At 43.1% G+C, this 14,026-nt stretch overlaps 1 protein-coding gene across 7 annotated transcripts in view; it reads right to left on the reverse strand.

The window, feature by feature from the left end:
- LOC144102136 (beta-hexosaminidase subunit alpha-like) overlaps positions 1 to 14,026 on the reverse strand; it is a 279,853-nt gene that overhangs the window by 44,073 nt on the left and 221,754 nt on the right. For 2 of the 7 annotated variants that reach the window (XM_077635446.1, XM_077635444.1), the window contains exon 12: positions 7,585 to 7,675. The exons of 4 other annotated variants lie outside the window; for them this stretch is intronic. In XM_077635446.1, the coding sequence (XP_077491572.1) occupies positions 7,585 to 7,675 (91 nt within the window). Of the gene's footprint in view, positions 1 to 5,648; positions 5,909 to 7,584; positions 7,676 to 14,026 lie in introns of those variants that run through there. One more of the 7 variants, XM_077635447.1, reaches the window with a different exon arrangement.

A 14,026-nucleotide genomic window follows, 5' to 3' on the forward strand; every position in this document is an offset into this window, starting at 1 on the left:
AGACCAAAGTATGCGTCAAAGGCAGAAAATGCGAACAGGAAGCCGCGCAAAGGCACATAGTGAAAAATAATATCACCCAATACCGAAGGGAGTACACGACGAAACGAAGAACCTACATGTGGTTAATTCATATGGTGGCTGATTGGTCGGTTCCGGTAGTTAAAGGTTTTTGCACTCATCACGCCTTTCGCCTTTTGTACCTTTGACGCGGCTTTAGTCTTAAATCTTCATCATTTTTTTTCAACGTTTGTTTTTGGTCACCTGGCATCACTCCTCATGCGGTTGTATCGTTTTCGGTTGTTAAGGGACATGATCGTTTCATGATCATGCTGATGCAGCTGCTTGATATAGTTTTCTTGATGTTGTTTGGCTTTTATCTTTCGGATTGCCATGATAAAATGCATTACGTGGTTAATTATCATGCTTCATGTATTGTATCTCTTTCAGTGAGCTGTTGTACTGCGCTTGCTATTGGCTTTGTGAGTTTGCGAATGCGTGATTACACGAATGTTACCGAGTGTTGGCTTACCAAAAGGCAGATGTTGCGCGAAATAAAATTCAGTTTTAAGTTGACGATGGTCCTGTCGTATTTGTTTCGCTTTTGTTCCCGTATTTCCCGCCGTGTTCTTTGTGAATACATTTCGATGGAGGCGAAATGCACGTGCGCAGTGCGATGTCAGCGTACGTTAAAAAAAGCCTAGGTGGTCGAAATTTTCTAATCCCTTCGCTACGGCGTACCTCATAGCCTTAGTAGATTTGAAACGTTTAACTCCCTATACCATAAACCATAAAACTAAATAGACAAAGTTCTTCTTGGTTTAAAGAAGCCTTCCGTAACCAAATCTAGTCTCGTGTTATCGGCTGCTTGAAGTCTTCCGTTCCGTCATGTGAAGGCAGGAGTGAGCGAGAGCTATTTTGAGCGCTACACTAGTGTTACAAGCATACGGCAGTGACATTTCCATTCGAATAGCGTCGACTGCTATCCTCTCTATTTATTTATTTATTATTTATATTTATTACAGAGACCTGCAGATCCCGAAAGAAGCACAATAACTTCTGCTCGTTTGGCCGAAGGTACCACAGGATAACAAAAATACACTGACACAACTAATAATGGATGAAGAAAAGCATGCACTGAAGGAGGAAAACCGCGCTCCCATAAATGCAATGACACTAATGAAATGAAAGACGCGCGCAAGAGAACTGCGCGCCAGATCACACATCAGATAAGAATGCGCGGAGTGGATTGTCCGTGCAGCACTCAGCGACGCCGTCTGGCAGCTTGTTCTGTCGTGCGTGATGGTCTGGTTATTTTGCAAAAACAAAAAACAAACAAAAAATCAGGTGGACCGCCTCAGAGCAGCAGGATTCCCGAGACATTAACATCGAACCTGGTGAAATTGGTGGAAAGGGTCCTTCTCAGCCGTGTCATGTCATTAATTTCGGAAAATGCTCTTTTGAATCCGTGTCAAATTGGTTTCAGGCCGGGTTGTTAAATTTGGAATGCTCATACGGACCTAAAGAGTCGTATTATATTAGCGCGCAACAAAAACAGTTTGCTGCGCTTGTCACCTTGGATGTCAGTAAAGCATACGACAGCGTTGAGCACTCGACTCTGTTACTCAGATTACAGTAAATAAACTTCCCAAGCTACTTTGTAGCCTGTATTTCTGCTTTTTTGGAAAAGAGAGAATTTTATTGCTGCCGAAATGATGCTTCCTCAAGGAGATTTCAACAGACAAGAGGCGTACCGCAAGGATCAGTTCTCTCACCTGTGATTGTTAACATTTTTCTAAGCTCAATTCCATGCATTCAAAACTGTTAAAGATTATGTGTACGCCGACGATATTGCATTTTTTGCATCAGCAGGTGACATTCACACTGTTTATAGAAGCGAGCAAATTTACCTCAATGTTCTTGACAACTGGCTAGGAAGAATTCATCCGTCCCTCAATGTGACGAAATGCGCATTGTTAGTATTTCCGGTTTCTGTTCCTGTAAATATCTGCCTCGTCTATAGAAATAACATAATTCCTCAAGTTCAGACGGTGAAGTATCTTGGAGTAATATACGACTCTACTCTATCCTGGCGGCCACACATTGAGCAAGTTTGTGCAAAAGGAGTTCGGACGATTGGCATCCTGCGCAGGCTTTGTAGTGCTAGGTCAGGCATGAGAAGGCATACACTTCTGATGATTTATAAAATGTACGTATGCCCAATTTTGGAGCTCGGGTGTGTTTTATTCTCAGGAGCTTCTGCCTATAAACTTCGCCCTCTTGTGCTCATGGAGCATGAGGCATTGCAACTTTTTCTGGGGCTTCCAAAATATGTCGCAAATGCTGTTCGGCACCTTGAGGCTCGAATGCCATCGTTATCAGCTAGGTTTCGCTTTTTAACATTTTAAACACTTCTAAAATTGTGCGACTCACCTCTTCACCCCTCTAGTATAATATTTCTTAGTCAACCTTCCGCCTTCTTTAGTGCCGCCTGGTCTCGTTTTCATAGTCTATAGATATGTTTCGTGCAGTCCATCCTTGATCCCATAAACATTCATTTCACAGATGTCCGCCAAATGTATAACAACTCATCTTCTGTCCAGATTGAATTCGATGACATTTTCCCATCGAATGGAAAGCTCCAGCCTTTTCCGTTTTTTCATTGTTTGTTGCAGGACTACCTAAGGTCCTTTCCCTCTCATGTTCTTATTGCTACCGATGCCTCGCAGGTTCGCAAAAAGACAGGTGTGGGAATTTTTTCGCATTCACTGGGTCGGTCTTTTTCTCTCCGTCTTCCTGACTTCATCATCATCATCATCTTCAGCCTTACTACACCCACTGCAGGTCAAATGCCTCTCCCATGTCTCTCCAAATAACCCTATCCTTTGCCAGCTGCATCCACTGTTTTCCTGCAATCTTCTTAATCCCATCCGCCCACCTAACCTTCTGCCGCCTCCTGCTACGCTTACTTTCTCTTGGAACCCACTCCGTTACCCTTAAGGACCAGCGGTTATCTTGCCTTCGCATTACATGCCCTGCCCAAGCCCATTTCTTTCTCTTGATTTCGACTAGGATGTCATTAACCCGTGTTTGTTCCCTCACCCACTCTGCCCGCTTCCGATCTCTTAACGTTACACCTATCATTTTTCTTTCCATGGCTCGCTGCGTTGTCCTTAACTTAAGCTGAACTCTTTTCGTTAGCCTCCACGTTTCTGCCCCGTAGGTGATTACCGGTAAGATTATGCTGTTGTACACTTTCCTCTTGAGGGAAATTGGTAAACTGCCACTCATTATCTGCGAGAATTTGCCATATGCGCTCCACCCCATTCTTATCCTTCTAGTTATATTAGCCTTACTAAAATTAGAACCTACCGTTTCCCAGGTAGTGGTTATGAAGGACTCTCTGTCGATTTGCTCTTCATTATCATCACTCACTGAGTCTCGGACATTACGCCTCTTTAAGTTCCTTATTCCGCTCCATCTAAATTCGGTAAGGTTGCTTTGGGTACCAGGTCACATGGGCTTTCACTTAAATCAGGTTGCAGATTCCTTAGCAAGGGCCTCTCTCTGCGGCCCAATTGTTCCTGTCCTGACAACCTGTGCATATACAGCTGCGGTGAGATTTCGCAGCTACACAATACTGCAGGAATTTGCTGCCTCGGCTCTTACATCATCTCCCGAATATTAGCATCTTCTGCATCCTTGGAGTAGCAAAGACTGGCGCTCGCCAGACTACAGGTCTCTTTCACGCGTTTGCGTTGCCGGGTTGCCCTTCTAAATTTCTACCATCACAGATCAGGCCTGGCGGCTTCCCCATTGTGCCTTTTTTGTGCCGAACCTGAGACCTGAGACAATAGATCACTTCCTGCTGTTCTGCCACCGCTTCTCTCATTTGAGGAAGCGTCATTTGCAAATTTCGTTTCATCAACTGGGTTTGCCTGTGTCCTCCACGGTTGACTCATGAAATTGTGCTGTCATACTATGCAAGGGAGCTGTCACTAGCAGGTAGACAGATTATTTTCGGCAGGGTTCCCAGGCACAGTCATCACAGCGGTTGCTGAAGCCCTCTTAATGAAGATAAAAACCATCAAGTTGCAGCAGCCATGTGTCAGCAGAGAAACGACTGTCAAACCGGAGGTAGTGCCATATGTGCAGAAGGTAGCCCACCACTTGAAAAAAGTGGCCAACAAACATGGCGAGCCGGTTGCTTTCTCGGCCCCACGCAAGCTGGAACAGCTCTGCGCGCGCATTGCGAACAAATACAAGAGTGGTTGCCACGTCAGACATGCAACGAAGTTCACAAATTGCTGAATCGGGGTGGTTTACCAGATACCGCTGTCATGCGGGAAGGTAGGTATATGGGGACCAAACAGGGCGGTGCATCAATGAATTGGCAGGTGAGCACGCGTGCTCACTGAAAGACCTAAGTGGTGCACATCTTCCTCAGCACTGCACTGAGTATACTGAGTGCCCTCGAGCGGCAGAACATTTGCCGCAGGCTATATGCCAGTCCTGCAAAAAGTGCCAACCATGGTTTCATGAGATAAAGATTTTAGGTAAAAGCAAAGATGCTAAGGCAAGGGAACTACTGGAGGCATTTCATTTAAGGAAGAGAGGTGTTTATTGTGTTAGCGATACTTGTGTGAATCTATACAAATCGGAGACGGTATATCTTGAACTGTTCTGCTGATAGTGGTGTGTGTGAACTGGTATCTGCACGTGCTCTGGTTTCTCCTTATATTTGCTGCGCTGCCAGTGAATAAAGTTAGATGAAGTTTAGCGCTAGTCCTGTGTGCCTCTTTCTAGTGTTCGTCTTGGTTGCGCTACAGTTCTTTGGTTACACCATGCACCATGTAGCCCAACAAAAAGTTGTTATAAACTACCTGCCTTAATGGCGGTAGATGGCACCTTATGCAAGCCGAAGCGCTGCGTGAGAAACGGGGCAAACATGGACAACAACTGTGGCTGACTCAGCCAAGATATAGCAGAACGCAAGTCCACACACAAAGGGTGGGGGTGGGTGGGTGGGGGGGCTAGGGCATTAAATGAAACTGTCTTTAGGTTTTCATTTCATCTGGTCAGCTGTTACGCGCTTTCTAAAAAGTGAATCTGAGCTGCAAAGACAGATAAAAATGGAATGCTGAAGCGCTCACTGCTGAATTTCTTTATGTGATTCGATCATAGACTGAACCGTGCTGCCTTGTCTCTGTTCCTACCAAGTGTATTTGTCCCTTCGAATCGGGCCACACATCTTTTGCATTGTGATACAGATCAACGATGTGCGTAAAACATTCGACGATCCACAACACGGGAGAAACACAACGACTAGGACTGGCGCAATTCCTTGTGTTTGCGCCAGTCCTTGTTGTAGTTGCGCCAGTATACTTGCGTTTCTCCCGTGTTGTGATTCGTCGAATGTTTTGCGCATATCCTTCATCTGTATGACCATGCAGGAACTAGGCCCAACAGAAGTGTTATTGAAGTATCTTTTGCATTACTGACTTGCGCGACTAAATGTGCGTACTTATCATCTGTAGGTTTTTTAATTTTTGACGTGCCTTCCCAAACTGTCATCTACACTACGCCGAGTATGCGCGACGCAGAAATTTAAACGTGAAACGAAATGTAATGCAATACACTTCACCAGTGGGAAACTTCACAAAACGGCGTTTTACTATTTTTCTGACATCAGCGTTTTTCGGCACTGCAAATACATGGGCCGAACTCGGCTATAGCTTATTGCGAAAACAGCGGTGCCTGCTTGCCAGCTTTCTGAGCACACACTCAGGCCTGGGAGATTTTCAATGATCTTCAGCCTTTTCTCTCCCTGTTCCACCTTCAAGTTTTTGAAGGAGGGTTTCGGCAGCGGAAGTCAGGGCCGAATATGGGTACCCAGCAGCCAAAAGCCGGCCTACCAGAAAAAAAAAATCTTCAGCATTTATGTGGGCATCATTATAGGAAAGCAGACATCTCTTTTGATTGTCTGCGAGTGCGCCGAGCTATGAGGCAGCAACTGTTTCTTATCACGTTTACAATAGCCTACGCAAACGTGTCCTACACGGAACGTTATTTAAGACAGCACATTGTTGGACACGTCGGTGTGGACACACGAGAGTTGAAATCTGGGTCAGTTGGTACTTGTCCCTGAAAAGAACAAAGTTTACACGGAGCACAGCTAAGAGACGAGGCACGCACGAGGCACACACAAGCAAGGACTGTTTGATTACTGAGCCTAGATAGCAGAACGCATGCGTAGAATAGAAGGGACGTAGCACACGAAATAAAATTTTATTTAATTTTCAATTCCACTTGGTCTGCAATTAGCCGCTACTAACTGCGATTGTTGTGTTTTTTTCAGTCCTTGTTTCTGTGTGCGCAGTTAACTTGATCACTAAGTTTTAGTTTATGATGTAGAAATTGCAAAACGGAAACGTCGGCGGTTTATGGGTAAGACTGAATCTAACACCGCATTTATTGAAAGTAGCTGCAACTTCACCTGCTCTAGAGGCGGTAGGTGAAGGCAGTCTGCCTTTTTGGGAAGCACCAAAAATCATCTGCATGCATGAAAGTTATTAAAACCGACTCTTTTTCAAAATTTTGTTTACTTCCTCAGGTACCTTTACAAGGAAAATCTCACAAAGAATAGGAATCACACATCACCCTATAGGCAATATTCACCGACGTCACAGTGCGGTCATTTTCAAGTGCATGCGAAAGGCTGGATGTATATCGACTCGGCTTATTGCCATATGCTCCGGGTTGCTGTCCTGAAGCTGCGCGCTGCACCGCAGAATGGCGCTCATGACGTCCCACGATTATCTGGGGCACAAATACGATTGCAGTGCTAATAAAAGTGCTAGAAAATTATTTACGGACAACTATGCTGAGTTCCCAAATGACATGTCGCCGCTTTCATTTATGCATTCTTTAATAGATAACAAAGTTGGTGAAGAGGCAGGGAATGAAACAAGTCTTCTTTTTGTAAAAAAAAAACAGTTTAACTTCGTTACACTTAGCAGCTGTGCGATATGACTAACTTTTTGGAGAGGAAAAGATCTCCTTTGACCTAATTCTGTGTTGTTTATATCTTTATAAAGCGGCAATATTCCCCTGGCTTTAATATCTGTGGAATTAAAATGATCGTATCTTTCTTTCTCTAGTGAATAAGACAATTTTTCCTTTCGTTACTATGTGCACTGCAGCTCAATATTACACCACCACTGCGCATTCTCCGTCGTACTGAGCGTAACACTAAATTGAACCACCATTCTGACGTACTTACCTAAGTGGTTTTTCGTTGATATATTTAGCCATGAAAGAACGCACTCATATATCGAAAGAGATTCCGAAACTAGAAGCCTGGGCAAATAATTTAAAACTACTTAAAGTCAGCTGCTATACGCCAGAAAACTGAAGTGTGCTTTTTGCTCCTTTTGTTCATTTAACATTATACTAGTGTGCCGTTTCGTAGTGGGTGTCTACCTTATTTTTATCTTTTACTCCTTCAGTACCTGCACAGAACTGTAGTATTTTCACTTGTTTTCTTCTCCCAGCGCCTTTCAGTGCGGTCAGAAGGCAGGCACTCACCACGTTCGGCTGATGAGGTTGGTGGCGTCAACGTACTCGCCCCACGTGCAGGCCTCACCACCGATCACCAGGGCTTTCTGGGCGGGAGTGCCTGCCGGGCGGAACGAGCGTTGAAGCACACGGTTCACTTGCCTGGCAGCCAACGGAGCCAAAGCCAGAGCAACGACTTTGTCAATGTTCCTCAAAACTTCTCGTAAGGTCTTAATGTATGCATGTGGACAATTACCTCGTCTTTTTAAAAGGAAGCTATTTTAATTACTGTGAATCTGTGAGTGATGTTTTAGATACGTTCGGCCGAACTGGCATGAGACTCACCTGTAGCAGAATTTTTTGCCGGCTTAGTTGGTGCATATTTATCAGCAGCGCGAACACAAAACCAGGAAGAAGAAGGAGAAGAAGAAGATAGATAGTAGAAGAAGAAGAAGAAGAAAGTACAGAGCGCTCTGTACTATCTTCTTCTTCTTCCTGGTTTTGTGTTCGCGCTGCTGATGCATATGGATCGCAACCAACTAGCCCGGCAGATGGTGTTTTAGTTGGTACATCGTTCTGAAAAAAAATGTGGTGCGCTAAATAGACGAATTCCGAAAAAAAAAACGCACCAGGACAAAAGCGCGTCTTTCAACCTTAATGACAGGAGAGGAATCCAGGCGCTCTTTTATGGCCGCTGGGCTACATGAAGGTGCGTGAACGTGAGGAAGCTACCTTGAGGTATCTTGGCAAAGCAACATGTAGGAGGTAGGTCACAACAACAGATATCAAGAGCAGATATCACTTGCTAGGGGGAAAAACGGCACGGACTGAAATTTTACGAAAAATGACATTAAGGAGCAGCAGCGGTTTAAAAACTATAAAACTGATATGAAGGGAAACATTCGGTAAATGGCACTAAAAATATTAAATAGTAGCGGACATGAGAATTAAAAGATGTACGACACAAGGAGAAAAAAAAGAAGGTGGAAAAAGAAACTGTACGACACCACCCAAAAAGGATAGTTGTTTTCTAGAGAGGAGAACACATGGAGTGCTAACGTACTTCACTTTTCTTCCCTCTATGTAAAAAAAAGCCGTGATTACTCCTCTTTCCATTTTTCCTCTGCCCTGGCTAGAAAGCTGGTCTCATGAAACTTGGCATAGCAATCTTTACATCCGCTGCAATGTGAAACTAGGTTGCTTCCCGTCTTGTTCTTCAGGGTGACATTGTGCGTCCGATCGCCCCCATTGAAACACATTCCCAATTGGCCCGCGTAGATGTTGCCGTACTTCAAAGCCTTAGTGTTTCAATGGGCGCGCTCGAAGGCACAACGTGACCCTGAACAACAAGGCGGGAAGCTATCTAGCTATGCATTGCAGCGGATGTAAAGATTCCTATGCCAAGTTTAATGAGACCAGGTTTCTAGAAAGGGCACAGGAAAAAATCGGGAGAGGAGTAAGTTAGGCCTTTTACATAGATCAAAGAAAAGACAAGTGCGTTAGCATGCCGTCTGTTCTCTCTCGAAACCAACTTTCATTTTTGCATGGTGTCGTCTAGCTTCTTTTTCCACGTTCCTTTTTTTTCCCCACGTTTCTTTCATTTCTCATGTGGAGAACTGTTTTACCCTTTTTAGTGCCATTTACGAAGGGCTTCCCTTCATATCGGTTTTATAGTTTTTTTTTTAATTTTCGGCTTTTTAATGCCTTTTCTCGTAAGTTTTCAGCCCGTGCTGTTTTCCCCCTAGCAAGTGATATCTCCTCTTGGTATCTGTTGTTGTGAGCTACCTCATACTTGTTGCTCTGCCAAGATATGCCTGATAGCTTTCTCGTGTTCACGCACCCTGATGCAGCCCAGCGGCTATAAAAGAGTGCCTGGATTCCTCCCTAATTGTTATGTATAAAGTTGTAGATTAAGGTTCTGTCCTGTCGTGCGTTTTTTCATGTACTTGTCTTTTTAGCGCACGACATTTCTTCAAAAAACTTACCTTTAATTACGAACTGCCTAGCCGTGATACCTAAGTAATTTGGGATTCACTGATGACATTGCCTTGCGAAGTCATTCAAAAGATGAGCTGCAAAGCATTATAAATGAGTAAAAAGTCTGAGGAGAACAGTAGGACCTAAAGTTTACCTGTGGAAAACCAAAGTATGTTCAACAGTCTCGCAAGGGAACAGCAGTTCACAATTGGCAATGAGGTGCAGGAAGTGGTAAAGCGTCTACTTAGGGCCGGTAGTGACCGCTCATCCGGATCATGAGATGGAAATAACTAGAACAATAAGAATGGGGTGGAGCGCATATGGCATGTTCTCTCAAATCATGAAAGGCAGTTTACCAATATCTTTCTAGTGAAAAGTGTACAACAGCTGTATCTTGCCGGTACCCACCTACGGGGCAGAAACGTGCAGGCTAACGAAAAGGGTTCAGCTTATGTTAAGGACAACACAGCGAGCCGTGGAAATAAAATGATAGGTGTAACGTTAAGAGTACGGAAAGCTGAGCAAGTTGGTTACTGTTATCCAAGTCAGCGCTCGTGTCGTCGTGTTTGTTCCGTCCTTGCGTTTTTTCCGCGCTGTTTTACCATGGATAACGTTAAGAGATCGGAGGCTGGCAGAATGGATTTTATCATATTTTTTTTATTTATGGATACTGCGATCTTGTACACAAGATCATAGCAGGTGGGAAACATTGTGTTCAGATACAAAAATACAGACACATACAAACAAAACAGAATTGCACATAGAAAGTCAGCTAGAAAATACCGCGACAAGGTTATAAACAACAATCAGGTCAAGTGCTCTTCAAATAAATGCAATGATGTCTGCCTGGCAACATCATCCGTGAGGTTATTCCAATCAGTGATGGTCCTTGGAAAAAAGGATTATTTAAAGCAATTAACTCGCAAATTTAATGGTGTTACGGAAGAAGAATGGCGATTTCTAACTTGGGACCTCGAGTACTAAGTAAGGATATTGGATGTGTCAACTTTGAAATTCTTATTAAATAATTGAAAGAAAAACATTAACGACATAAGCGATTTCTGTTAGGAATAGAGGGTAAGCCGCTGTTTTTTAGGAGGTCACTGGCTGATGCTCGCCCGTGAGTGATATATATAAACCTTGCTGCTTTCTTTTGGATTCTTTCAGGTGAGCGATCGGCGATGCTTTTCCCGGCGCGCCTACCCTTTCCTTTCAATCTTTTTTCCCCTCCCCTCCTCTTTCTACGACACGCCGGCAGTGGGCGTGGAGGCTAGTCCTCCAGTAGACAAGCCCGTGTCTCCCTCCTTTTCATCCTTCCCAACAATCACTGAAGAAGAAGAAGATTCTTTCAGGCTTATTTATGTTTACTTTTGTAAAAGGGTCCCAGATAATTACTGCATATTCTAAGATTGGTCTAATAATAGTGTTGCAGGTGAGGAAGCATGTACCAGGGGTTGCTAACTTAAGCGAGCGTCGTAAGAAAAATGCATTCGGAGAGCTGTGGTTCAGGTGTCCAACGATATATGAGACAGATACTGCGCCATTTCCTTTCCACCAAAAACCAATTATTTTGCTGAAACATAGTCAGCATGCTTGGTTTAAGAGGTTATCAGAAATCCATAGGCCTAGTTACTTATATACTGTAACGTCATGTAGAAAATTATTTTAGGAGAGCAGGGATATAAAAGAGGGTTCTTTTTACGTGTTATTTTTATAAATACAGTTTTCAAAATTAATTGACATTTGCCACTTCCCACACCAAGAAACTATTTTTGCAAAACCATTATTCAGCCTAATTTGATCATCAGTCGAACTTATTTTCTCATACAGCACGCAGTCGTCCGCATATAATTTAACACACGCTGACAGGTCTTTAACAATATCATTATTAAATATTAAAAACAGTAGGGGGCCGAGGAGGCATCGTTTGAAAAGCCAGTATCGATAGGAAAGTTATTGGAGCAGGCTTTATGTAGTTCGACAAACTGACAGCGATCAAATAGGTACGACCGTATCCATGTTAATATATGTTTAATATTTATAAAAATACTGAGTTTACGAAGTAGTTTGTTGTTCGAAACTTTATCGAAAGCTTTTCGAAAGCCCACGAAGATAACATCTGTTTGTTTTCCTTCGTTGATTGCTGTCGCAAAATCGTGGATTGTTTCGGCCAGCTGAGTGGATGTTGAATACCCCCGTCTGAACCCGTGTTGAACAAATGCCAGTATATTATGCTCGTTGAGAAAATTAGATGCTTATGAATAATGTGTTCCAATAATTTGCACGTTGTCGAAGTTAATAAAATAGGGCGATAATTTTGAGTACACGTCCTCTCTCCACTTTTATACAAAGGCTTAATTCTAGCAGTTTTCCAATCGCACGGTAAAACACCTTCTTTCAAAGCTCGAGTGAATAGGACGCACAAATACTTGGAACACCACTCTGCATACTGTTTAAGAAAGGCATTCGGAATATCATCTGGTCCAGGTAATTTCTTAATACTCAGCTTTAACAATAAATTTAAAATACCCTCTTCAGAAATTATAACATCAGGCATGGAAGAAAGGGACATGCCAAAGGGTGGGAGACGCCTGTCATCTTTTGTGAAAACTTTCTTAAAGGTGTTAATAAATGCTGAGGGAACCTGAGTATTGTCACTTACATGTTGTTCACTTATAACAAACGTATCGGTAGAACGAGAAATTGGTACAATTGACCGCCAAAACTTTTCAGGTGAAGTTTTTATAGAAGCCGACAGTTGCGTATTGTAGTGTTTTTCTTTATTTTTCAGAATGCACTCTTTTAATTTCTCTGAAACTTCATAAATTTCTGCCTCTAAATTGGCTGAGCTTGACTTTTTTATTCTTTTCTTTAGTCGTTTTAGCTTGCGCTGCAATTGCAAAGTCTCTCGCGTAATCCAGAGATTGTGATTGTCTGAGTTCTTCATATGTACTTAGAAACAGCGCAATGAAACGCGGACAACACGAAGAAACGGCACACATGAGCGCTGTTCATGACTGAATTTTTATTTGAGGGAAAGATGCTTAAATAGAAGACATGAGAGGGTGGTTAACAGGGCTGCTGCAGCGATAACCGGCAGTCAGTGTGGTCGGGTCACAAGATTTCAAGAACAGGAACAAACGAACTAAGCGATAAAAAGACGGTGTAAAGAGCCGCAAATGGTGGCCAGGTGGCAGTAACAAAAACATAATCAATGAAAAATTACCCAAGAGGGCGGAGATTGCGTTGAAACTATGAGGGACACAGAGTTGAATATACAAGTGAATACATAAAAAATGAAGAAGGTAAAAGCTTTAAAAACGTGCCCAAAAAGGGGTTCTTAAAAGTGTTAAAATCTAGTAAGACGCTGCGGCACTGCCAACAAGGGATCATGAATCATTCAGCTGCATGTGGCACAAAAAAAAAAAACTTTAGGTGTTCATCAAGCCGCCCAGAAAATTCAGCTCTTTTTCCGACAAGGAGAGGTATGCAGTGCTCACGCATTGTTCTCCAGCAAAATGAATTTGGAGGGCTTCGACGACTTCCCTCGTCAATCTATCTCGTCCTCGGCCGATAGTGGTGCAGCGATTAAAGTCAGGGGTGCAGATACTTTCAGAGCTGTTTTCTGTGATTTTGCACTTCTTGCACTGCTTTGCCAGGTGCCCAGAAATGGCTATGCTTTTAACGTTGTTTTGATGTTCTTGGAGACGGATATTGATGCACCTTCCCGTTTGACCGATATACCTCTTCCAGCACGACAGTGGGACGGAGAAAATTATTCCTGTTGTCCGCGTTTCATCGCGCTGTTTCCAAGTACAATGCATTACCAACTAGCCCGGAACCTTGCTCTTTTTGCATATCACTGGTACAAAATACGGAATGCAGTCACACACAATGTTTTTGAAAACAAGCCACAGGTCATCCACGCTACAAGTGCTGTGCATAAAACTTTATTAATGAAGGTCTTAAATATCAGTAAACGAATCATTGTGAGCACGGGCAAAATTCGGAAAGTGTCGAATATCAATCGCCCTTTCGGTCCAATAATATGCCTTCTAAAACCAATGTTGCTGCTTGATGATCAGATATTCCGGCCACTACATTACATGAAAGTTTTTATTTCATATTGCCTCGCACCAAGAACGAATCCAGAATTGATGCACAATCTTGTTGGATTCCTGTAGGGTGCTTCACAATTTGTAAGAGATCTAAATGAAACATGATATCAAGCTGTGCATCTCCTACCGCGTGCGGTGATTGAACAAAAAAAAGTATCTCAGTTTGTGTTTGGTAAGTAAAAATCTCCAACTAAAATTAACTTGTCGTCTGGTTCCGTGTAGGAATAAAGATATTTCTTAACTTCATCTAAGACAGCGACAGAGGAACCTGGAGGCCTATAGGGCATATCGGAAATTGTTAGCGTATACTTTACAAAAGACAGTTTCAACTGCAGCGACATCAGGCAGTTTTACAACCTGAAATGAGCTTCCGAGCA

The sequence above is a fragment of the Amblyomma americanum genome, chromosome 8 (genome assembly GCF_052857255.1).
Source record: "Amblyomma americanum isolate KBUSLIRL-KWMA chromosome 8, ASM5285725v1, whole genome shotgun sequence".
Taxonomy (NCBI): domain Eukaryota; kingdom Metazoa; phylum Arthropoda; class Arachnida; order Ixodida; family Ixodidae; genus Amblyomma; species Amblyomma americanum.